A 24823-nucleotide genomic window follows, 5' to 3' on the forward strand; every position below is an offset into this window, starting at 1 on the left:
TCTTCAATTCTATTAGTAGATAAAAAAAAAGCCAGATAAACCAGCCTATGAGAGGTCATAAGCCCTGTGAATACCCAGACTTTCATATCCTTCTTCATCTATGTTGGGATGTAAAAATATACAAATAAAAGCATTTTACAATTATTTTTCAATCTAATTTCTCAGTACAAAATAATATTTTATATTTTACAAACTAAAATAATCGTAATAATAATACCACCATTAAAAAAAATACATTAAAAAATATTTACAAATAATGAAAATGCCATTAATACAAATTCAAAATTATACTATTATTATCAAATTAAGATATTATGAAATTACGCATTTAAATTATTGGCAGTAGTAAAAACACTTTTTACATACAAGTTTTTTTTATCCCTCAAACAAATATGGCAATTTTTGTTAACACATTGTGTACGGTGTGCACATATTTGTGCGTTTCAGAAACCTTGTGTGGTGGCGGGGTGCACATTTTTGTGCATTTCGGCTACCTTCAATTTAGTATACAAAAAACACGTCATAAACTTCTAATCTCTTGGCCTTTTTGCTTTTGTTGTGTAGTGGATAGATGTCGTTGTAATATAAAAAATAATACTCATATTTACTGGTTCAAAACATAGCTAATGGTCGTAATCTGTTTTGAAGGAAATGTTACAAATTAACTTTAAACAATGGATACAGACGGTGCGTTTTTTTCTTTGTCCTAAAATGAAATAAAATACAAAGATCATTGTCCTTTACTTTAAGTCGGCAGTTGGTACTTACAAAGCAATAAACGCGTGTGGGGAAAGCCCATAAATCATTTTTTATTCGCAGATTTTGAGTTTTCGGCGGTTGTTAAACTGTGTTGTTATTTTCTAATATTTTATTAGTGTTTTTAACATTTTTTTTACTTTTGTGATTTGTGGACTAACATGATTTTATTTTGAGACGTTAGAGACCATTTAACCGTTTTTGTATTGTTTTCGAGTTCAACCTCAAGTTCAAAATATGAAGTTCATTGACATATTTTATATTTCCGGACAGCTGTCTAATGTCGCCCGCCTCAAGATAGAGTTTTATCAAAACATTGCCGTAACTAATGTGTTAATACAAATTCAAAATCATTATCAAATTAAGATATTATGAAATTACGCATTTAAATTATTGGCAGTAGTAAAAACACTTTTTACATACAAGTTTTTTTCATCCCTCAAACAAATATGGCAATTTTTGTTAACATAGTCTAATAATAATTTAACCAGATACTAATTACAGTGGAACCTGTCATGAGCAATTCGCATAGCGAGCAAAAAAAAAGTGAAAAAGTTGCCCCCTAACGAGCAACATTTCGCAACGAGTTACAGAGAAAGGTCAGATCACTTTTCACAACATTGACTTGTGAGTAGGGACTTCCGCGCCAGTCAAAATGAATAATGTTTGGCTTAATGAGTAAGATTCTATAACGAACTATACTCGTTATGAGAGGGTCCACTGCATTGCAAAAAAAAAACAATTTCTAAGTGGGAAATATATTATCCTTATCTGTCAAAGTGTTAATGAAATAGCAGTGCATGAAAACCCTAGAATTAATTAAGTTAATTAATTGTTTTACCTAAATATTCGAGCCACAAAAATAATAAAATAGACTAAAAATTTCTTTAATTTTGTGGGATTAATCAGTCTCAGATGCGACTATTGCGGTTTTCAAACATTTTCAGTTATGAACGGATGTTTCAGGACGTCTTCCAGGGGTAGTCTGCCTTCCGGGTTCACAACCACTAGCTTAGAGATCACGTCCCTGGCGTTCGCGCTTACAAAGCTAGGAAACTTCATGTCAACTGTCAGGATCTTGTTGTAAGTCATGCCATACTCTTTGGCGTTGAAGGGGGGCTCACCGACGAGCAACTCGTAACATAAGATACCCACGCTCCATAAGTCCACGGTGTACGTGTGCGCTTTACCTTGGATCATCTCCGGAGACAGGTAATCTACGGTACCGCACAGAGTAAATCTTCTGGATGACGGAGCGTGCACGGACCAACCGAAATCGGCAATTTTCAACTCGCCGTTACTCCCTAGCAAAATATTCTCGGGTTTGATGTCTCTGTGTATAACTTTTTTGCTGTGGCAATACACGAGGGCTCTGGAAAGATCTCTGATATAAGTCGCGACAGTTTTCTCGTTGAACCGCTTGTTGGGCTGGTCTTGTAGGTGCTTGTACAAAGCTCCGTTGCGGGCATACTCCAAAATCAGATAAACTCGCTTATCGTCGTGGAAATACCCAAACATTCGCAGGATGTTGGGGTGCCGCAGGTGCGTCTGGATCTCCACTTCTCTCCTGACTTGGTGCTCCACTTGGTTGGACTGGATTTGATTTTTAAACAAAACCTTAATGGCCACCACGAACTTTGACTGTTTTTCCCTAGCCAAGTAAACATTCCCAAACTTACCCTTACCCAGTGGTCTGCCTAGGTCGAAATTTTCTAGACACCATATTTTTTTCTCGGTCTTTTGTTCCGGCGCCGGTTGATTTATTCCGTTGATATTTTGCGATGGAGCGGGCATAGAATTTGGTAATGTTTTTGTTTCAGTCGGTTTACTAGTACACATTTCATTAGAAGAACTCATTGCCGGTTGAACATTACTAACTGGGATAGCGGTTAGTGGATTACTTTCAGCTATCGGCATTTTAACAGACTGCGGGCGTATTTCTTCGGAAGAAACTGGTGTAGGGATATTGGCTATTGGAGCGATATTGGCTATTGGAGCGCTATTTGTCACATTAGTAGCAGGATGGTTTTCACCAGAAACATTCTCCCGCAAATTCACCGGTTCCGTTACGATTTCTTTCTTACATTCGACGCGAACTGGTTTATTTGCAATGGGTCTAGGGTTATTGACATCTGAGCGATCATTTTTCAAATTCGAAAGCTTATTAGTACTGATCCTAGATTCTACTTTTTTCACAGGTATTCCGGGTCTTGGGAGATTATTTGATACCGTACTGGTCTGGGTCACCGGTTTTGTGGATTTAAGAGGTTTAGAAGCATACTGCGACGTGTGCACTGTTTTGTAAAGTTTATTTTGATAAACCGGAATCTGTAAATTGACCGCAACTGTATTATTTTTTAGATTGTTTTTGTCGACACTGGGCTTGATCACTCTGTACTGGCTTATTACAGCATTTTCTTTGTTATCAGCTTTTTTTAGACGATCCATTTGAACACAGGATATTTCAAATTATTGTTACGAATTACGAATTCAAAAATCTATCCGACATTTGCGACGGTTACAATCGGCGACAGCGATTTAAAAATTCATAGACAAATTCATTTATGTTTACTGTCAAGAACCTACTTATTTAAATAAATGAAAAATACCTAATGCAAGCGTTTGAAATATAATGCAGCTTCCACGTGTGAATTTAAAAAAATTAAGAAAGTTTTAAAATAACTTTAACATGTACCTACTTCTTTTCGCTAAAAATAAAAATAACTTCCAAGAGTACTGAGTGGTGACTGTTTTACAAAAAAGTCAAGAAAATGTTTCAAAATATTCCACCTCGCATTTTATAATTGTAAACAACAATTATATAATTTTCATTATTATTATTTCAAACTGTTTCAATACATGATGTATTTATTTGAATACAGCTGTTGTTTAAGTAAAATAATTCAATTAAAAAATCATTTTATTTATCCCTTCTTATAGAAACATATTTTTTGTAAATAAAGTATTTTAAAAAACATGCATTTAATTCTTAAAACCTCTATTAATGAAAAATCCTTTTAAATCGTGAACTTTTTATAAGTATCGTCTTCAGTTGATTGGAAATGTCAATCAATCGGGACTAGCTAATCGAGTCGCGTAACTCCTATATTTAAAACATAAACTCGATTCCATCCAGTTTTACCTTTAGCACGTACAATATCAAACGATATCTTTGTTCCGAAAGTAGTGTTATAAAACAGATACCTACCATGCCTTGCTGCGATTCAAAAAATAAAAGAGGAAACTTAGCTAAATTAGGACTTACGGTATCGTGTATTATTTTAATTTGTGTTATCAGACCGATTAATTGTTTTAATCCAAATTTGAACCAGCAAGTTAGGTAAAAATATTTTTTTTAAATTCCTGATTTAGTTAAGTTCAAAATAAAATAAAATTTTAATGATTTTGTATATTATTTAAGCCACGGAATCGATAAAATAAAATCTGAAATCCAACTCAGAAGAGATGTTGAATATATTTTAAATGGTGTCATTAACCATTTGACTACTATAGATAATGTGAACTGTATCGCAATAATTTGTGATAATGTTTATTTAAACTTATTTGGTGGTAAATGGTTTAAACAAATGAAAATCGTTTCATACTTTATGGTGAGTTGTTTTTTTTTATATTATTTACTTCACATAAGTTTCTTTTTTATGCAAAACTATTACTTCAACTTTTTTATTGGAGTTAAATTTTTTGATTCAAAGGTTTAACGAGATAATGTGCAAAGTTTAGCTAGCGTATAGGAAATATATAAATTTATTTATTAAGCTTAGTGTACATAGTATTTGTACATCGGTGGGCTTATTTATTGCTATAAAGAAATTTTTCCTAGAAACCAAAAATTAGTAACATTGTTCAACCTTATATACCTAACTGTTTGAAATAAGTAGACAGATAATGCTTGAAAATTATTATTTATACATGATTGATAGTATGTATCAAAACTGACCTTCCAAAGTCTGAGTTAGTCAGCTTTTTTTCTATTCCGTTTAAGGTCGTTGTAGAAGATTCAGAAGATCTTCTATCCCCAAATTTTAAAACGCTGGAATCTATTCGCCAAATCAGAAGAGATGGATGTATATTATATTTAATATTTATAGCAAATGGCTTGCAAACTTCACGTCTACTAAAATTTGGTGATAGGTTTGTAAATTCCAGAAATATAACTCTATTATAGATATTTTTAATGTGCCATAATAAATTTTCAAAAAACGTGTTGTTGTTACAGATATCGTGTAATAAATACTAGAGCGAAGTATATAATTTTATACGATATAAGACTGTTTTCTTCAGATATGCATTATATTTGGAAAAGGATTGTAAATGTTGCCTTTGTTAGATATCATGAGAAAAACAAAAAAAATTATAACCAAAGTGCTTGGTTCGAAATCAGTACAGTTCCATTTCCGTCACCTATACAAGAAGTTTTGGTTCCTCGGAGAGTACAAACTTGGAAAACTAACGAAGCTTACAAACCGATATCATTATTTATCGATAAGACATCTAATTTAAATGGACACACGCTACAAGTAGTCACTTTCCAACATATTCCAGCTGTAGTAAAGAGCGGTCGGAAGAAGGATACGAATGGGAATAAATTATTCAACGGAATGGAAATTGAGGTGATTTCCTATTCATTGAATTCATTAGGATCCATAAAACTGAACCTTGATGGCGCTAGTGAACTCGGCAAGTAATTATTAGCTTAATGGCATATTATAAAGCATATTTAAAAAAAAGTTACTCTCAAACTTAATATTTGAAATGCAGTTGTTATATAATTATGGTGTTAAATGGAAAATAAATCATTTATAACAATCCCAAAATAAATATTTTTACTGTATGTTTATCTTACTCTCGAACATAAGTGCTAATAGATAGTGCGTTTTATCATGTATAGCACAAAATGTTATTTTTCAGGGTTATTTCCACGCATATCAGTAGTATGAAGAATTAGATACGTTGTAAGACAAAAATCATTACCAACTCTCGTTCCAGATAAATTTGTTTTTCAGATTGTACGAGCACTATCATCAGTGATGAATTTTAAATCTAATGTTTATGAACCCACGAATGCCGACGAGCAACAGTGGGGTCGCAAACAGTTGAATGGGTCATTTTCTGGACTCTTGGGTGAAATGGTTAAAGGAAAAGCGGACATCGCTTTGGGAAATTTGCATTACACACCATACCACCTTCAACTAACCGATTTGACAATTCCTTATATATCACAGTGCTTAACATTTTTAACACCCGAATCATTAACAGATAACTCGTGGAAAACTCTAATTTTACCATTTAAGTAAGCAATTACTCACTGAATTTAATTTTCACTAATTGTCTGAACTTATTGTAAGATATAATATTACTAATTATTATTTCTTTATTTAAGGCTCTATATGTGGGTAACTGTATTGATAGTATTATTTATGACTGGGTTCATATTTTATTATTTGGCAAAATTTCATAAGCATATTAACGAGGAGAGTGAGAAAAAAAAGGTTGATACTAAAAAAGATTTGCTGGAAAAACAGATAAAAGTATATGTAATTCACAGGCATACACGTAGGTTTATATTGTCATTCTAGAATCAGTTTATTTTAAAATACAATAAAATAATAATAATAATGTAATAAAAACTCAAATGGTACGATAAATTTTAATCGATATATACGTATTTCTATTTCAAAATATTCACTTGGTAATTATTTTGACAGATTTCGTAAAAAAGGAGAAAAAATCGAACAGACCTCAGGGTCTTTATTTATTCGAAGAGCTAACAAATAGTATTTTATACACATATGGAATGCTTTTGGTGGTTTCTTTGCCAAAATTACCACCAGCATGGTCAATAAGGCTACTCACTGGATGGTATTGGTTATATTGTGTGTTGGTCGTCGTCGCGTACCGTGCAAGTATGACCGCCATATTAGCGAATCCAGCGCCAAGGTAATTTTTATTATTTTTCTGAACACATTATCTTTATATTTAGAAATATTTATTGGTAATACTCATTAAATGATATTTTTATTAACGGGTCTGTAAATATTTTAAGGGTGACAATAGATACACTTCAAGAGCTAGCGGAAAGCACTATTGCTTGCGGAGGTTGGGGTGATCAGACGAAAGAATTTTTCAGATCTGCTTTAGATGAAACAGGACAAAAAATTGGAAGCAAATTTGAAACAGTCAACGACGCTGGCAAGGGTGTTAAAAGAATAACAAAAGGAGAGTTAGCATACTACGATAATATTTACTTTTTAAAATATGCCATAGTGAAAGAGCAACACAATAATGATAAGAAATATACAAAACAATCTGACAATGAAAATACAAATGCAACTTCTAATTCAACCGGAGACCGAAATTTACACATAATGCACGATTGCGCCATTCACATGCCAATTTCTATTGGCTTGCAGAAGAACTCTCCACTCAAACCTAGGATAGATAAATTATTGAGAAAAATCATCGAGGCAGGACTAATAGAAAAATGGTTAAACGATGTCATGGTCCCAATATACTCAGAAATGTCATCGGACGAAGAGAATGTTAAGGCTTTGATGAGTTTACAAAAGTTATATGCGGGTTTTGTTGCAATTGGTATAGGATTCACCCTTGGATTTTTTGCATTAATTGGGGAAATTATACATTGGAATTATGTAGTCAAACGAGATCCTAATTTTGATATTTATGCACAGCAATTGTATTATGCAAATAAGAAATAAATAATAATATAACAATAAGTTAATCACACTATACATAGCACGATGAAGACATGTATTATGTAAGAAGTTGAAGAATCTATTTGGTACAAAATGATTGACTTATATGAAATGTAAGAGAGGTGCACAAATGTAGAAAAAAGTTAATCTGTAGGCACGTAAGAATAGAGTTGACTGACATTCGTAGGAAGTTTATAGAGTTGTTGTTAAATATTAAATTTATAGATATAAATAATGACATCTTGCAAGCATACGCACTAAAATTAGTTATAAGCAATAGTGTCACAGTTAGGTTAGTATAAGAGTTTGGTAAATAAAAATATTTGAGAAATAAGCAAAAAAAGGCTTATCAAACATCCAATTTTTTAATAAATACATCGTTTAATTTTTTCAAACGTTTCCTTTTTTGTATCAAACATTTTGAATTATGGTAAAAAACTTTTTTTTTTAATTATTTGCTGGCAACTAAAATTTGTAGCGAGCAACACTAATATTCAATGGAATTTTGTATTTTCTATGGTGAACTTTTTTGACGTTTACTGACGTTTACAACATATGACTCAATAACTTTCGATTCACATGTGTAGAGTAACTAAGATACATACATTTTACATCATTTTAACCTATTAAATAAATAAATGGTAATTTTCTGACAAAGTATTTCTTTAGGACTATATCATATCTTATGATAAAGGTAAGCCACTCGACGAAACATATTCATTAACTTATATACGTATACCACGTCTGCTCGAGTTGCTTTATATATTTTTCTAATATTTTACAGCAATGACTGACTTAGAATCACAAGCCGAAGAAAGGGAAGTTCTTTCTTCAATTTATGATGGGGATGAGGCGTTTAAACAAATATCATCTACCGTTTATCAGTATAAGGTAAATTTCAATACATTCTGTTTTTCTTGTTATATGATGTTAAGACTTTTTTATATATATATTTTTTATTATTTGTGACTGGAAATTGATTTACAGTATGGAGAAAATGAGGATGCAAAATCGTTTTTATTAGAAATATCATGGGGACCAAACTATCCTACTGAAAGGCCTTCTATTAATATGGACACATTTTATAATCGTAATTTGTAAGTATTTTACTAATTCTTAATTCAAATATGATGTTATAACAGCGAAAAACTTTGTCACAAATGCATTTTTATGCTACATAACCTATAAATTGCGTTTAAGCTATTTTTCTCACTAAGATCAAGACCCTCATTTTTGTCACATTTAGCGATTGATTCAGTCAATATTGACTTAATACCAAACCATTATCAAATAAATGTGATTTAGTTATAGTTTTATTCAGTTTATTCAAAACAATCTCTTATTTTAAAGTTTTCTTATATTTTTAAAGATATTTTTGTTTTTAAATGCCAGCTATTCGGCTGTCCAAATTTGAAACACAGTAAGGGACATTTTTTTTGTAGGTTTTTTTTGCATTTATGGACTAAGTAGACTACTTAGTCCAAAAATGCAAAAAAAACCTACTACAAAAAAAATGTCCCTTACTGTGTTTTAAATTTGGACAGCCGTATTGCTGCCTCGATATTTATCCTCAAAAGACTTTAATATATTGGCAGTGTTCGACTTACACATGTCAGTGTGAGTCCTTACTCACGTATGTGCCCAAACATTGTTGCTATTGTCCTTTTCCTTTCCTATACATCCCCCTTTTTATTTTTATTTCCAAAAGGAAAAACCCATAGCAATAATGTCCTTGCTTGCGTGCCCTGAGCTTCTTCACCTACGTTATCTGCATTCCATCAGACATATTCCACTTATATTCATAAATCTAGAGCACAGGACTGATGACATTGATTCATCACCGTTATGATTCGATGCGGTGCCCTAGGCATCACTTAGGTTCAGAAGATATTTTGAAGTATGACAATTGATGGATCTACCTCCGATCAATTATAAAAATAGCATATGTCGAAAAATTATTTAAAAATAACAATAGTTGGATGATGCTTATTTGTTGAGAATAAATTATCTGGTCAAATTATAAGCTTAAATAATAAAAATGAAAATGATATTTTCTGGCGTTTCTCATGTGTGTGATTATAATCAAGGATTCGGAAATCACATACTAATAAAAGAGTTTCGGTTCAATAAAAAGCTTCTTTTCATCTCATCAATAGATGTCTCTAATGAAGTTCTAGTGATTCAAGAACAATGTTTCAAAATAGGTTCAAATTTATAGAACTTCCAAGAATTTGAGTAGTGCGGTTGTCAATAAATGGTAGAATTGGTGAATGTTACACGTGTGTAAAGTGATCACTTAAACCAGCCTATGACGGTCGTCAGCCCCGTAAATGCCCAGACTTCCATATTCTTCTTCATCTTTGATGAGATGTCAAAAAAATAAAATGCTCTATGAAAAAAGATTCCTTATCTTTCTCAAATGACTTCTTTCGTAAATTAATAAAAAAGTCAGTTAACTAACTAACCATCACGCCGCTTCTTCCCAGGGCTAGGCAGAGACATTAGAATGCTACACCAATCTGCCTTTGCAAACAATCTTCGCATTTTTACTTAATCCACATTCATGCATCTCCTCATACATACCTGCCGATTATTCTGACTCCTGGCCTGAACACTTTCAAGTATTTGCAATACTTGATTATAACAAGTTTTCCTTGGTCTTCCTCTGCTAAAAAGTCAATTGTAATAATTTATTTTCTGACATTCGATGGTACTGGCAAATATTATTACCAATTTTCAAAATCTCCACTAATTTTGTTTTTTTGTTTGTTTGTTGCCTTTCCAGACTACAATCCGTTAAAGATAAAATAGTATCGACAGTTGAAGAAGAGGCGGACCAATGGTTGGGATGCGCCATGACCTATACAATATTCGAATGTTTAAAAGAAAAAGCAACGGAATTATTAGAAGCCCAAACTGCCGCTCCTATTGCAGATGTAACGGCTGATGTAGAGAAAATTTCAATAGATACTCAGGTAATTACTTCATTACATCATTTTGTTACTTGGATGCAGAACTATCCTATGGGGGCTTGTGCACTACCCGGAATTTTACCGTCCGGCAGTCCGGTTTTGAAAAATAAAAGCGACTACGACAGTTTAGTGTGATCGAATTTACGTGCAACATGTTCACGCACCGATCAAGATTACTGATCCGAAGAAAGATGGACAAAAGCACAAGCCAATCATAGTTTTATTATGCTAACTGAAGTGCCGGATGGTAAAATTCCGTAGTGCACAAACGCCCTATGTCACATATAAGCTAATTTTATTTTTATTAGTTCTGTGTTCTTTATGCTACTGATATAGTCGCGAGTAGGTGCCTTCTTTCTTCGATTATTCGTAGTACCTCGTCATTCAAGATGTGGTCCCTCCAGGATATCCTTAGCATTTTTCTATAGGTCCACATCTTGAACGCATTTAGCCTATTCTTATCTCTTTCAGATAAGCATGTCAGCCATACAGTAACACACTCTATACAGGCGCTATGGTATAATTGGGTAGACGCTCGACTGCGAAACTGGCGTCGCGGGTTTGATTCCCGCCAATTGCAAAATAAATTCAAGAAAGATTTATTTTCAATTGGTCTGGGTATTTGTGAAATATTTTTCTCATTTACCCTCCATATCCTTACTATCCTACCTGCAGACAAGCCTCTTAAAGACTTTGTGGGTTATTCTTTAAAATAAAAACATACATTTTGACAATAAGTTTGCGCAGTTTCAGATCTATGTTATTTGATTGTTATACAGCTGTAATGCGTTTCAGGATGAGGTGAAAAAGGGCCCCAAGAAGGAGCAGCTGACCAAGTCGCAGAAGCGGAGGGTGTGGGATCGTGCGGAAGGGGGCAAGGGCGGCGAGAAGCCCCGCGGGTACGACTGGGTGGATATCGTGAAGCACCTCTCCCAGGCCCCCGGCCCCCGCACGCAGCACCCTCTCGCCACCTAGCCGAGACTCCTTCTCAGTGCCACTGTCACATCGGCCATTGAATTAGAAAATTACGCTCTGTGAATTTACTCCATTCAGTTTGATGGTTATACATTTGATATTTTGTAATAAGCATAAAAAAATTCTAAATAATCTCACACTGATTGTTAAGGGCTTAACCCTTTGGAGGGTGCATTGCCAAAAAAAAACCCTTTGGAGGACAACATTGTAAACTCTCAAATTCATTAACCAGTTCCTAGTCTAGCCTAATTGAGACTCAGGTAAGGAGTTTATATTGCAATGACAAGTCCAAGCACTGCTCAGATAAATCACATTTCGACTTGTTTAAAGTGATTTTTATAGAATAACCCGAGCGGTATTCGGATAGTCTTGTTTCGACTTGTGGGTGATGATTTCCTGCAGCGATGAATTTTCTCGCCAAAATTCAACTGTTAAGTGGTTAAAAAATTATCCAAAAGTTGCTTCAAAGATCTTAATATCCTTTACTTTGTTAGTTGTGCTAGTGTATAACCACTCTCCGAGATTTTGTTTACCGGTTTTGAGACATGCCTATCTTTTCAGCAGGAATACTAAGCCAGCGTGTAAAACACCATATATACTATCATAACACTATATGTTCCTCAAATCAATAGTAAATTTATATCAATAATTTTATTTTATTTTTAAATATAAATACATATTAACATGTTAAACGCTTCAATTTATTTATTTAAAATGTATGTGTATTTCTTCATTCAGACTGTTTATTTGATAGTTATTCAATTTAAAAAAATTGAATATTGCAACTTTTGAGAGCCTTTTGATAAAAAACTAATATGAAAATGTTTTACTATGTAGCGTGACACCCATTTCACAATGTCTTTTAATGTAATGATCTTAAGGACTTATCTTTAATGATAATGTCAGGTATCGAATAATAGGTATTTAAAAATAGCATTTTAATAAAATATCTGGCAAACTGACAATTCTGTCAAACGAACAGAACCATAGAGAAAGTGCAGGGTTTTTTAAATTCATACTTATTGTTGAAAATTTCACTTAATAACCATTTTGGCAAATGGATACTGGTAGATGATTATTTACTAGAGAAAATGACTTTTCATTGCATGGGCAAACATTAACAGGATCACAGATCTAATAATTTAGCAAGTACATTTGACATTTTCATATAGATGAAACCGAGTTTTGGACAACGTAATCAAATGTGGTATTTAAAACTTCTGCAAACGGTATCAGTATTGCTGCATAAAAAAGGTCAACAAAGTAAAATAAATAAATATTTGTACATAACTTATGTATGATAATATAATTTTATTATTATTGAATACTTATTTAGATAATTTACAATCTGATGTACAGTCAAACCTGGATATGAGAGAGCCCAATGGATCCGGACATTTTTCTCTTATAAAGAGGTCTCACTTATATCCGGGCTTGACTGTGTGTACATATTGCTTGTTATATTTATAAATTTAAATTGAAGGGAACTTTGTTAAATTACATACTCGAATATTGTAGCTGTATTGCAAATTATTATTTTTAAATAAATTTTAATAAAATCAGTCCATACGTTTTTTAAATCCATTTTTAATATACGTTCCAGGACAACTTCCGACAGTAAACTGATTACACAAACGTATAACCCTGCAACCGGGCGGCTCTGCATGAGAGAATATGGAATATGGATTTTCAGACAGTAGAAATGTACTTTTCACAGATTTAATAGTACAGGGTGGCACAAAATTAATCACTATCAAAAGATGTTATAATTTTTGCAAATGCCGTCCTACGTTAATAACATTTGACATTTGTGAACTAGACAGCTGCAGTATACAAATAGACTTAGGGCCCACTAAATTACACGGAATTTTACCGTCCGACACATCAGTTAGCGTTTTAAAACGACGATTGGCTTGTGCTTTTCTCCATATGTCTTCGGATCGGTGCTCTTGATCGGTGCGTGAACATGTTGCGCGTAAATTCGATCACGCTAACTGTCGTAGTCATTTTCATTTAAACTATTACACATAACACTCCAAATCAAAGATTAAAAAAACAATATCTAAAAAGTTTGATTTCTTAAAGTAGTTTATTTTAAGAATAAATAATAATAAGTGACAATGTATAAATACATATTGCAATAACAATTGAAGTACGTATATCCTTATTTGGTAATATTTTCTAGGTTGATTTTAATAAACCAATAGCTCTTTTAAGACCTTCTTTTTCCTCATTCTTCCAATTTGCTCTCCATTCCTGTGAGATGATCAAGTTCTTATCCAGGTTCCAACCTGTAAAATATTAACAATACCCACATATCATCATTTTTGTCTTCTGCCAGCTTCCGACATTCTTCTATCTTTCCCCTCATAATCAATTTTAAAAGGTAGTATTTCTCCCCATAAAATATGTGACCCAGATATGAGAGTGTTATATTACCATACCACAATATTAATAATGCTTTTAATAATGCGTGTCGGGTTGTGGTCCCGTGTTTAGTGTCGCGAACTCTTAAGTCAGAGTTTCTCGGACGAATCCACTCTACCACAATTTGATACCTATTTCTAATAATGAGCCGCCTAGGGTCACAGAAATAGTGTGAAATTGAAATATTTGTGTAAATAATAAAAACACAAATATTTCTCTTTAAAAAAATAAAATAATACAAAATGTTGCATAAAACCTATTTCACCACACAAACAGCGCATTACAGGCGCCTGGATGAGGACCTATCCGACATCGGATCCTTGATAGTTGATAAGGAACTCTCACAAGAGGTGGTATCATACATGACAAAAATAGTGAAGAACATTGCGCATTGGTACCATAAACAAAGCTAAGACACAAAATGCCGCACCCTCTTCTAGTGAAACGGAAGGTCTGTTGACTACAGTCGACAGTTTGGCTTCTCCTGAGAAGTTTTACGTGGTATCCTTCCAGCAATAAGCAAAGGCTGAGAAGTTCCTGTTTGGCCCACACTAGATCCTCCTGTTCCCAACCACAGATTAAAATAAAACATTTGTTTTTACTTGGAAAAAAAAATCCACTTAAGGCCCAGCATTCATTAACTTGCTCTAAGGTCACTTGTCCGCGCATGCCTGATTTATTAAAGAATATATATTGGATATTTTTTGTATGGAAATATATATATGAAAATATTTTCACAACTTTTTTTAACTCCTTACCTTTCAATAATTGTTTTCTTTTCAAAACCATATAATTATATTGAAGAAAAACTTTCAATGCAAAAACGGTATTTTAAGAAAATAATCTATTATGTAAGATGTTACCTGGATTTAAAGAAAATTTAGTTGCGACTCAACGAATGCTGGGCCTTAATGATCTGTAAAACTTGTACATAAGGTAAATAATAAATACACAAGGTAATAAATACACAAGATAAATAATAAATGCACCTCCCATCTAAAAATTAAATAATAAAACACAACTGATCATAATTTGTGAACATAATTTTACCGGCAACTTTGAGACCTTCACTAAAACACTCCCACTGGGTCGCGGCTATTTTCTGGACTTCCCTGTACACTTCGAGGGACGGAGTCTTGAAGTGTTCAGCTTCTGCGCTGTGGATGTCTTGAGCCCTGTCGCACATTGTGTGGAACGACATGTTGGATGACGAGCTGCTGCCACTATTCTCATTTAATTGCATCTGCAACATATAAATATATTTTTTTAAAGTAATATTTCAATTTCATCTGATTTTTGTACGGTTAAGCAGCCCATTATTGAAAATAGAAATCAAGTTGTCGCAGAGTGGGTTTTTACCTGTCACAGGATCTTTCATACAAATAAAAGAGCCTCTGCTTAGTAAAAGCTTTCCTCGATGCAACATAGATGGCTGTGATGAACTCATATGTACTGCGTCACAAAATCTCGTGACACAGTACACAGATCAATCGATCAATATACATATCTAGTTCCAAAAATTTAAGTAGTGTGAATAAATTTATGAGATGTAAGTTTGTTAACAAACTTTACATTTTTAATTTAAGTACGTAGATCTCGCGGTACCGACTGATTGTACTTTTTATCAAAAACAATATTTTGAAACATTTAACGATTTTAAATAATAAATATAAAAAAGGGAAAATTTTCTTTAATATTATAGTTAACCTTTCCAGGAGAACAATAATTGTTGTCAAACATTCTCTGGGGAGTGGGTTTTTATACATGAAAAATGTTTTTTTTTCACAAAATGCATTATGAATATAGAAATTATGTAACAATAATATGTACTAAAAAATCAAGCTCACCATCCTGGGTTTTATTGTATGACTTCATTACATACAAATATCCACAGATGTCATTGCTATACAAGTTACATCATACCAATTGACAGATGGACTTGAACGTTCATTAACGTCGATACTCCTTTGAGGAAAATTCGCACCGATGTTCATTTACATCCATACTCCCGGAAAGGTTAGGATTACAAAAAATGGAGTATGTAGCTCTTATAATACTAAGTTATCAAATTTAAATTCACATATGGGGGATTTCAAACCCCCTGTTAGATCCGGCTAGGTTGATATCTGTCGGACACCACTTTGCACACCACACAATAATTCAGGATAATTACCAAAGACTCTTTCCTGATCATGCTGACAATGATGCCAAAGATGACCGCGTTGAAATATCCGCTCAGTATGTCTTCCGAAGTGGACTTCTCTTCCAGAACAATGTGGATGACCTTCTTGTGCATGTCGAAGACAATCAGGTACCCGGCGTCCTGGTAAGTGTCGATGGCATTCTCCATGTTCTCCAGAGTGACTTTACCCGACGCCACGAGAGACTTGAGCGAATCACCGACTCTTATTCTGTACCCGCATATTTTTTTATCTGCCAAAAGTAAAAAATAAAAATATACTAGGTGGTACATGGTAGTAAAACAGATATTTTTGTAAGAAGCGGTAGACTTTATAATTAAGTTAAAATAAAATATTTATAGTGATTTTAAAGCAAAGTTATATTTTAATTATAAAATGGAAAATCACAAAGTTATTGCTTCAAATATAAATTATAGATATTTTTGTATTTTTGGACATTTGATATTTGGAAGTTATTTACATAATTTCTGTATTCAAATGGTTGGGATCAAATGAGTAAGGAATGAACAGTAAAACAAATTTAAAGTAGTTTAAAAAAGAGACGAATGTAGTTGGAAAAAGGAGTAGAGGAAGACCAAGGAAAACTTATCAGGTATGTGAAATACTTGAGCGGTCCAGGTCTGTATGACGAGATGTATGAATGTGGAAGACGCAAAGAATGTTTGCAAAGAGAGAGTAGTGTAGCGTTCTATTCTCTCTGCCTACCCCTGCGGCCAAGGGGTGTAATGGTTAGTTTACATCATCAGCATGGTTAATTTTTAAAGAACTGTGGCACAATTCTAAACTGATTAATAAATTTTCTTCTTCTGTGCGTATCATGTCACTATCAATGACGTTGACTATCAATGAGACTAATTATCCTTGTCTTGGGCAGCTCTAAACAGCGCCTCGATGGTCCTGATCCCCATGCAATCTCGTTTATTCTGGACCAAGGAGATCTATATTCTGCCCACACCTTGTCGACCCTCTATTTTGCCTACTATGATTAATAAACAAGAGAAAAAATTGTTATTTTGCCATATACCTGTGAATTGGTTTTGAAAGAAGAAGACTGGTTCTCGGGAATTTATGACATTGGGCGGCATAACGGTCTCATGCTGCAGGAAGATGAGAGCCGCATTCAGAAACCGAGTGGAATTAAACACATTCAAACAAACGGCCGACACTCCGCAGTAGTTGGAAATTAGGTGCAACGCCGTGAAAATGAAGAATACTGGCCAAATATTTCTGAAAAATAAAAAATAAATCAATATTATAATAATACTAATAATAATTTGGATAATTTATACAGCACCATTTTCGCAAAATACTTCCTCAAGGGCGCTTATCAAGACATGTATAATAATAATAATAATAGGATGATGATGATAATGATATACAAAAAATAATTAGATTAAAACGTCGTCAAACGGTCTCGGGACGTCGAGTTAGCCTTATGTTGTAAATATCTTTCTCCCCCTCAAAGTTTTTTTTGCTAATGAATGTCTTTAATTCCACAAAATATCATTCCATAATCCAATATTATATAAAAATAGTATCAACCTACTGTCCCACTAAGGAAATGATCATAATGGCCGCAAAGGAGGCAATCAGGTTGACGGCAGTTTCCTGAGAACCATCCTTGGCTGCCACATCCGCCAAGTTTCCTCGGATTGCCTGGTGCTGGGTCAGAGCGGCTCTCGTAGCACCGCCTTCAATTAAAAATACACTTATGATGATAAATGAAAACAAAAGTTGTCTGGGTTACAAATATATTTTTGATTTAACACCATTTTAACCACAAGGATACTAATAAAATTTATATTTCTGACTTTTTAAAGGGTTTTTATCCTTCGAAAATATTCTACCAAAAAAGAGACCTATCGCTCACTCCTTTCAACGTCATATATCAAAAAACGTGATTTTTCAGATTGTTTTTAAAGTTTAGGAATATAATAAAATGTATTAAAAATAAATATCAAGCCACTTATTGAACTTTTCACTTGCAACAGATCTTTTTAGGTAAAACCTGAATTTTTTTTTCTCCATTTGCAAAATATTTAGTATATTTAAAAAAATAATGAAACAATACATTTTATTTAAAATGCAAAAACAACACTTTCTGCCCTGTAGCGGGTATATATTAAGTTAAAAATATGCCGCTTTTGCTGGGATATAGTACATTTTCTGGGCATTCCGAAAACATGCACAACTGAAAATGGACGATTTTTTATTTATGACGTTCTTGAAAGGAGTGAGCGATATATTGCCATGAGAAATAAGATGTTAAAAAATATAAAAGATGATAATAAAATGCTGTTTTTAAATAAAAAGGAGCTTGATGACTGATGAATCTTTAAAAAAAAATAGATACCTGCAACACCGACAATGGATTTCATTGCAGTAGATATGCACAGAACATATGTTGTATATCCATAGAACAAGGGCAGCGCTAACTCTAGGCAAATGGCCGCATCGTTTAGGCAGTCGGCAGCAAGGCGCCATTTTTTACTATCGGCATCCAGAGCTGTTCTGAAATATATAAAAAAAGTTATATTATACGTGTCCTAAAGGTGAATATTATGAATCGGATAGCAGCGTTTGAAATGTGGCTTCACTGCAGAATGCTTCGTATTCCCTGGACGGATAGGGTCACAAATAAAGAATTCCTAAGAAGAGCTGTGAGCAGATTTTAAGTATTAATAATGACAAAACAAGGCATTTTATTAAAAATTATTGTCAAGTTTCCATTAGAAATAATTGTAGAAAAAACTTCAAAAAGCTTTCCAAATATGTCCACAGATGTCACTACAAGTCATATCTTAAAATAAAATGAAAAGCTTTGAATTATAAGTGCAAATGCAACATGTCATCCATTTAAGACAACATTTTTTTGACCAATCGGGTTTGTCCATCCTCTCGTAGTAAATTGATATAATTTTGGTGAATAAATACTCAAAATTGAGTACCCTTTCCACCAGGCAAATGCAATTCTTCCTATGTTTCCCGTTCCTTCCTTCAGAACCCAAGTTATCGTAGCAGCTAAGGGTGTCGCATTTACATCCCCAACTCCGACTCCTTTCATTACGGCGTGTGTCGCCAGTGTTCCTGTTGAAAATAAAAATACCATATTATTAAAAATGGGAGATATTCTTGAATGAACTTAACATACTCAGATTGCAGTTAGGTGTCAACGGGGGCAAGTGCTAATTAATTAAATAAACAAGTGAATGCGTGCTAGGAACTGAAATTTTGTTTGTCCAAAAGTTTAAATAAATATAATCAAACATAAATTAGAGAGGGATAGAGGCGGATGGAGACTGACCGTGGAAGAGGCCAACAAATCATCACACAGATTCTAACCCACGAAGAAGAATGTCACTCATTCACTTTTTAGACTAGCACATCTCAAAGTGGGCGATAAAGCCTCCTTGTGGGCGTTCTAAAAGACTTCAACAGGGCATAGGAAGCCCAAAAAGACAGAAAGAAGCAGTGTTGCCATATGCCAAACCAAAAAGTCTGAATCAAACAGTCTAGAAATCTGTATAAAATCTGTATAGAATCAATAACCCAAAGTCTGTGTAGGTACCTATTTGCCATTGCTTTGAAATTTTGATACAAATTATAAAAATATAAAAAATGAACACGCGGTCACATGAACAAAATAGACATGTTTTGGGGAATCCTGCAGTACGCTGCATAAATTGCGTAATGTTCCATGACAAGACAAAATATTACCCTACCCAATAATAAATAACGCCTCCAATATAAAACAAATTCTCACCTACTTATTATCAAATGTTAATCATGCTCAAATCTTTACATATTTTCATTCTTCTGTTTTATCATATCCAAAAATCTGTATAAAAACTAAAAGTACTACCTAAGAGTAAAATCTGTCATCTGTAACGGCAGCCTAAAATCTATTTATGTATATATGGCAACACTGGAAAGAAGTAAGATATATATATTTTTTTTCCTTCCCTCTTTCTATGATGGGACATTCTGGCGATTTTATTTTCCCATTTGACAAGAAATTTTAATAGGGGGGGGGGCGACTAAAAAAGTTTGAGAACCTGTGTTTTAGACTAATTTTGCATGGACAATAAGTTTAAACAGCTTGAAATAATATAACTAATCTAATTGAGTATATTTTGTACTTACCAGTGATTGCACTGCAGAAGGCTTGAGCAGTGTCCCATATTTGATATTGAGTATAGTCCGGGCTAACGCTGGCCGGATAGCCTTGGGGCAAGAATATCTCCTGAAAGAATTTTCGGAAGCCATCTTGTATATTTCCCCTGAAGGAATTTTCAGAAGTAACCGCTAAAAGGACTTGTTGATCTGAAATATTCAAGTAAAAAATACTAAAAAAATAGATATTAGACGACTTCAATATTTAATTTTGCCATTTAAGACCCAATATAAAATAAATCGCGACTTAATTTTCTTTATACCCAGGTAATTTTTGACGTAATCTAATTTTAGTTTTTTTTTTTTTTTAGATGGGAATTGCATTTTTTATTTACATTGCTTATTATGTACAAGGTTTATAGATCATTTAGTGGATTTTTGTTTCTTCTAGCTAATTCAATATCTTTTATTTGAATCTGTGTTGGGAACAGGAGGGATAATCTAGTGTCAAATATTTGCTTAAAATACCATTTCTGTATTGAAAAAAATAAGATTTTCTTTGAAATAAATATATGGTTTCTGAAAGGAAAGTGTAATTGAAAGGTAGCGAAATATATCTAAAAAAAAAATTCTAGATATATTCTCAAAACAAAAAAACAAAAAAAAATTGTGCACGAAAAGACAACTGACCTCTGGCGCGGTTGTCCGCGTTATGAATTTCAATGTTATGATCTTAGCCTTAAATTGATCGCTGTTACATGAAGACAGGGTGACTAGCCCTACATTACAGATTATTGGACATAAAAACGGAATACAGTTTACAGCAGTGCTCCGCAACCGGTGTGCCGTGGCACACTGGTGTACCGTGAGCCGGATACAGGTGTGCCGCGATCAAATTCAATGCATATAGGTGGAGAGTGTCATACCACGTTACGATGCGAGCATTCAGGCAGTTAGTACACCGAGCCGAGCGCTCCATCCATAGTTTCGGATGCTCGGTGAGCGCCGCGAGCGATATTATGACGTTATGTTACGACGAAATGCTCCAGTCAGTCTCAACCTTATGACATTTTACAATTTTTCATTATGTATCTAATACACGATGACAAATTATTTTTCGTAACACTGTCTGTTTTTCAAAATGTAGGATATAATAATTCTCTCTCTCTCAACCCTTATCCGCACCCCAATGGTGCATAGGGCACTGCATCATATAAACTAGTGTTATCTTGATGGTTAACGCATGAAGTAAAGATGATTAGCCCTCCGCTTCGGGTACCAGGCCAGGGTAGTATTGAATAAATATTAGACTGAAAAAATCATTTACATTTATTTGACCCCTCCCCCCCTTGGAAATCAAACCCGGGACTTCCAGAAGGGTAGCTGAGCGTGCTGACCATTACACTACAGAGGCGGATAATAATTAATACAATTAAATAATTTTTCAATGGTCTATATTAGACATGGGGAACCTTTCTATTTCACAAAGGCCACATTCACTTATCTCATTCAACATGAGGCCGCAGTAAAGAAAACTTTGACACCCCCACTATAAACTAAATATTTCAATTATATCACAATATAAATGGTTAATAATGCAAATAAAAAAATATGGAAAAAATGCCTATTTACAAAAATTGGCATCAGTCAAAAGGCCGCTATAGAATAGCCAAAAGGCCGCAGGTTCCCCATGCCTGGTCTTACTTTAGCTTTTGGTGTGCCGCGGAATTCTAGGAAGAATTTGAGTGTGTCGTAGGTGAGAAAAGGTTGCAGAGCACTGGTTTACAGGATACAGATGATGCAAGTGAAGAAGCTCAGGGTAAAGGATAATACTTGTGTATGGAGGAGGATCCAGTTATTAGGTAAATAAAAAATATAATATTTCAGTTGCAGTGCTGTTGATAGGAGTTTGTCAAACGCTGGATGCGTAGCCAAAAAACCAGCGCAAAATTTAAAAACTAACTAACTAACTAACCATCACGCCGCTTCCCCGCAGGGGTAGGCGGAGAGAATAGAACGCCACACCACTCTGTCCTTGCAAACATTCTTCGCCTCTTCCACGTTCATGCATCTCCTCATACATACCCGCCGATTATTACGACTCCTAACCTGACCACTTTCAAGTATTTGGCATACCTGATCGTGCCGTTTTTCTGCTCCTCTGCTCCTTTTTCCAATTACATTCGCTCATAAATTTGTTTTACCGTTCTTTCCTCATTCATTCGTTCTACATGTCCAAACCATCTCAACACACCTTTCTTAATTTTATCGATAATGCTTATCTCAGCTTTGCATTCCTTCCTTATTTCACTATTCGAACATCTATCATACATCGTTTTGTCGCACATTCTTCTAAGAGATCGCATTTCGACTGCATTCAGTCTACTTTCATCCTTCTTTTGCCAACTCCATGTTTCACTTCCATACATTAGAGTTGGAACCAGGACTCCAAAATTTAGCATTTGATAAATGCCGCGAGCAGTCGCTATGTCGCAACTCGAAGGCATAAAGAATTTCTTATTGTTGTTCTCCGAGGCCAAGTTTTAACACCATGGAGGGCAATGGAAAATATCAGAGCTTCTCCAGTAAGTGATAAATAAAAGTTTTTTTTTATTTATTTATTGTTTGATTAACGGGGCACTCATACCTGGCGGTTGAGCGTAGTAAATTTCTTTGCCAAAGGTGCTGTACTTTTCTGATAATAATATTCGGAAATCATGCTTTTTGGGCATAAAACTTGAACCAGACGATTCAGATCCATGTAGAGTATCTAAATTATCTAAAATCACAAAATTATATACATTATAACAACGATAATACGACATATTGAATAAATGCCGGTAAGTTTCACACTAATAAATTAATTAACCGCCTATGATGTAAATGATATTTGTGCAATATAAATAATTACCTGAATCGGAATTAATAGACATTCCAAATTTCTTTTCCAAAACATGCATACAAAAATTGTTTGACGTGATTACAAATCATAAACACAATATTTGCGTTTTCCACGTTTCAACAACAGCAAACGACGTTCAAAAAACTATACGTCAAAACAAATGACGACAAAACGTCAAACAGCAGTTGGTATCCATGATAAGTAGTGTTCAAAGAAGGATGGAAAACTTGACGATGGTTTTTTTTTTTAAATCTACCTCTTTGTGCAATATTTGCAAGGTACCTACCTATCATTATTTGGCAATAGGGTACCATCACAATTATTTTTAATGAGTGTTACATCTGGTGATGCAGGTGGCGTACGAGAAAAAACTAATATATACTAACGTGCGTTTTTGACAATTGCTTATTAGATTTGCACGCTTTACCCACGATTAGTGTGATGGGTGTTAATTCGCATATTAAAAAAATGTTTTATTCACGAACAGAGTACAGTTCTCAAAAATAGGTGGTATTAAAAAAAGTACGCGCATTGCACATCCTATTTTCACGTCAATGCTGTTATGATGGATACAAATACTTCAGTTCGATGTGATTCGGCTGATGCCGAAGGTCTCGGGTTCGATTCTCAAAGATGTCGAAATTAATATGGATGATTTTCACTATCATATTTATTCAATATCACCCTGGGCTGGTACAAGAAACGCTGGACTTTGCTTTCATGCAATTAACAATCAGGACAATACTGGGCCGATACGATGCAGTGCCTTATGCACCATTTAGTGAGGACAACGGTTAGAAGAAAAAGGTAAGCATAAGCGGTTTGTATTTGAAAATAGGAATCGGGGTATAGCAGAGTAAGGTCTAGCCTAGAGTCCACGACACGATAACCACGGGAACGCAACACGATCTTCGCGCAGTATATTCCGTGTAGAGCCCGTGTAGAGTCTTTAAGGTCTAGATGCACATATTCATTATTAGCACAAAAGCATGCATAATTGAGCAATTACTACTTAGTAGCATATGTGTACATACTTTGTGCATGCTACCTGCAGCTCGAGTGGGAGGAGCGTGCTCTAAGCGCGTCTGAACAGGTTTGCTTTTGAGTAAGCTAGTATCAATGTATGTAAACGAGCATGCTTATTTCAAGCAAACATATACAGCTAGAGAGCATGCTCGTCTCAAGCATTCTTAATTAGTAGCATAAATATCTATACCTTTATAATCGAACTGAAAATCGCGTCCGTAAAATGGCTGCAAATGCCGCTCTTTTTTCGTTTACTGCATACATACGTACTACTACCTTTTTATTATGTTTACAGCGATAGGTACAAATAAGTACCTACTACAAACCACAATAATTAAAATCACCTACCCATGCGCCATATTTCACTAGGTTTTTTCGTTATAACCATGAATTATTCATTTTTCTTGAGCTGGAAAACGTGTGGAGACTGGTTCAGTCTGCTGCGGCCCGTGACGGGACGCCACTGGCGCGTGCTTCCTGAATATAACATAATATGTCCAGTAATTACAGAATGCTCATAACGTGCATTGTTGTAATAATTACTCACTGAATCTGTTTATCAAGATTTGCAAATGTCAAGGATTTTTACTGCGAATTATGTTAATAAACTCAGATAATAACACCAATATCATGTCTGGCCGTTGACTTTCATACTGCATTTCAAATAATATTAGTGATAATCGTTAAAACTTTTCAGTGGAGACATAAAAACAGTAT

At 34.2% G+C, this 24823-nt stretch overlaps 4 protein-coding genes across 4 annotated transcripts; 2 read left to right on the forward strand and 2 right to left on the reverse strand.

Annotated features, from left to right (window-relative positions):
• Positions 1-385: 385 nt before the first annotated feature.
• aurA (aurora kinase A) lies at positions 386-3302 on the reverse strand. Its single transcript, XM_088258199.1, has one exon. It carries the CDS (start codon positions 3202-3204, stop codon positions 1690-1692), a length of 1515 nt encoding a protein of 504 aa, XP_088114325.1. The 5' UTR covers positions 3205-3302; the 3' UTR covers positions 386-1689.
• Positions 3303-3992: 690 nt separating this feature from the next.
• Positions 3993-7493, forward strand: LOC148310596 (glutamate receptor ionotropic, kainate glr-3-like). Its single transcript, XM_088258200.1, has 8 exons — positions 3993-4096; positions 4178-4367; positions 4760-4908; positions 4994-5387; positions 5781-6067; positions 6158-6305; positions 6497-6714; positions 6821-7493. Exons 2-8 carry the CDS (start codon positions 4344-4346, stop codon positions 7491-7493), a joined length of 1893 nt encoding a protein of 630 aa, XP_088114326.1. The 5' UTR covers positions 3993-4096; positions 4178-4343.
• Positions 7494-8021: 528 nt separating this feature from the next.
• On the forward strand, positions 8022-12086 carry LOC148310597 (RWD domain-containing protein 4). Its single transcript, XM_088258202.1, has 5 exons — positions 8022-8184; positions 8275-8381; positions 8478-8587; positions 10276-10465; positions 11258-12086. Exons 2-5 carry the CDS (start codon positions 8277-8279, stop codon positions 11435-11437), a joined length of 585 nt encoding a protein of 194 aa, XP_088114328.1. The 5' UTR covers positions 8022-8184; positions 8275-8276; the 3' UTR covers positions 11438-12086.
• Positions 12087-13449: 1363 nt separating this feature from the next.
• On the reverse strand, positions 13450-23241 carry LOC148310598 (RUS family member 1). Its single transcript, XM_088258201.1, has 10 exons — positions 23090-23241; positions 22826-22957; positions 20209-20388; positions 19014-19152; positions 18419-18576; positions 17612-17756; positions 17090-17292; positions 16038-16297; positions 14915-15107; positions 13450-13728 (listed from the first exon to the last, which is right to left on the reverse strand). Exons 1-10 carry the CDS (start codon positions 23136-23138, stop codon positions 13619-13621), a joined length of 1569 nt encoding a protein of 522 aa, XP_088114327.1. The 5' UTR covers positions 23139-23241; the 3' UTR covers positions 13450-13618.
• Positions 23242-24823: the final 1582 nt, after the last annotated feature.

Source organism: Brachycentrus maculatus, unplaced genomic scaffold, assembly GCF_059751285.1.
Source record: "Brachycentrus maculatus isolate JH-2025_06_01 unplaced genomic scaffold, ASM5975128v1 h1tg000091l, whole genome shotgun sequence".
Classification (NCBI taxonomy): Eukaryota; Metazoa; Arthropoda; class Insecta; order Trichoptera; family Brachycentridae; genus Brachycentrus; species Brachycentrus maculatus.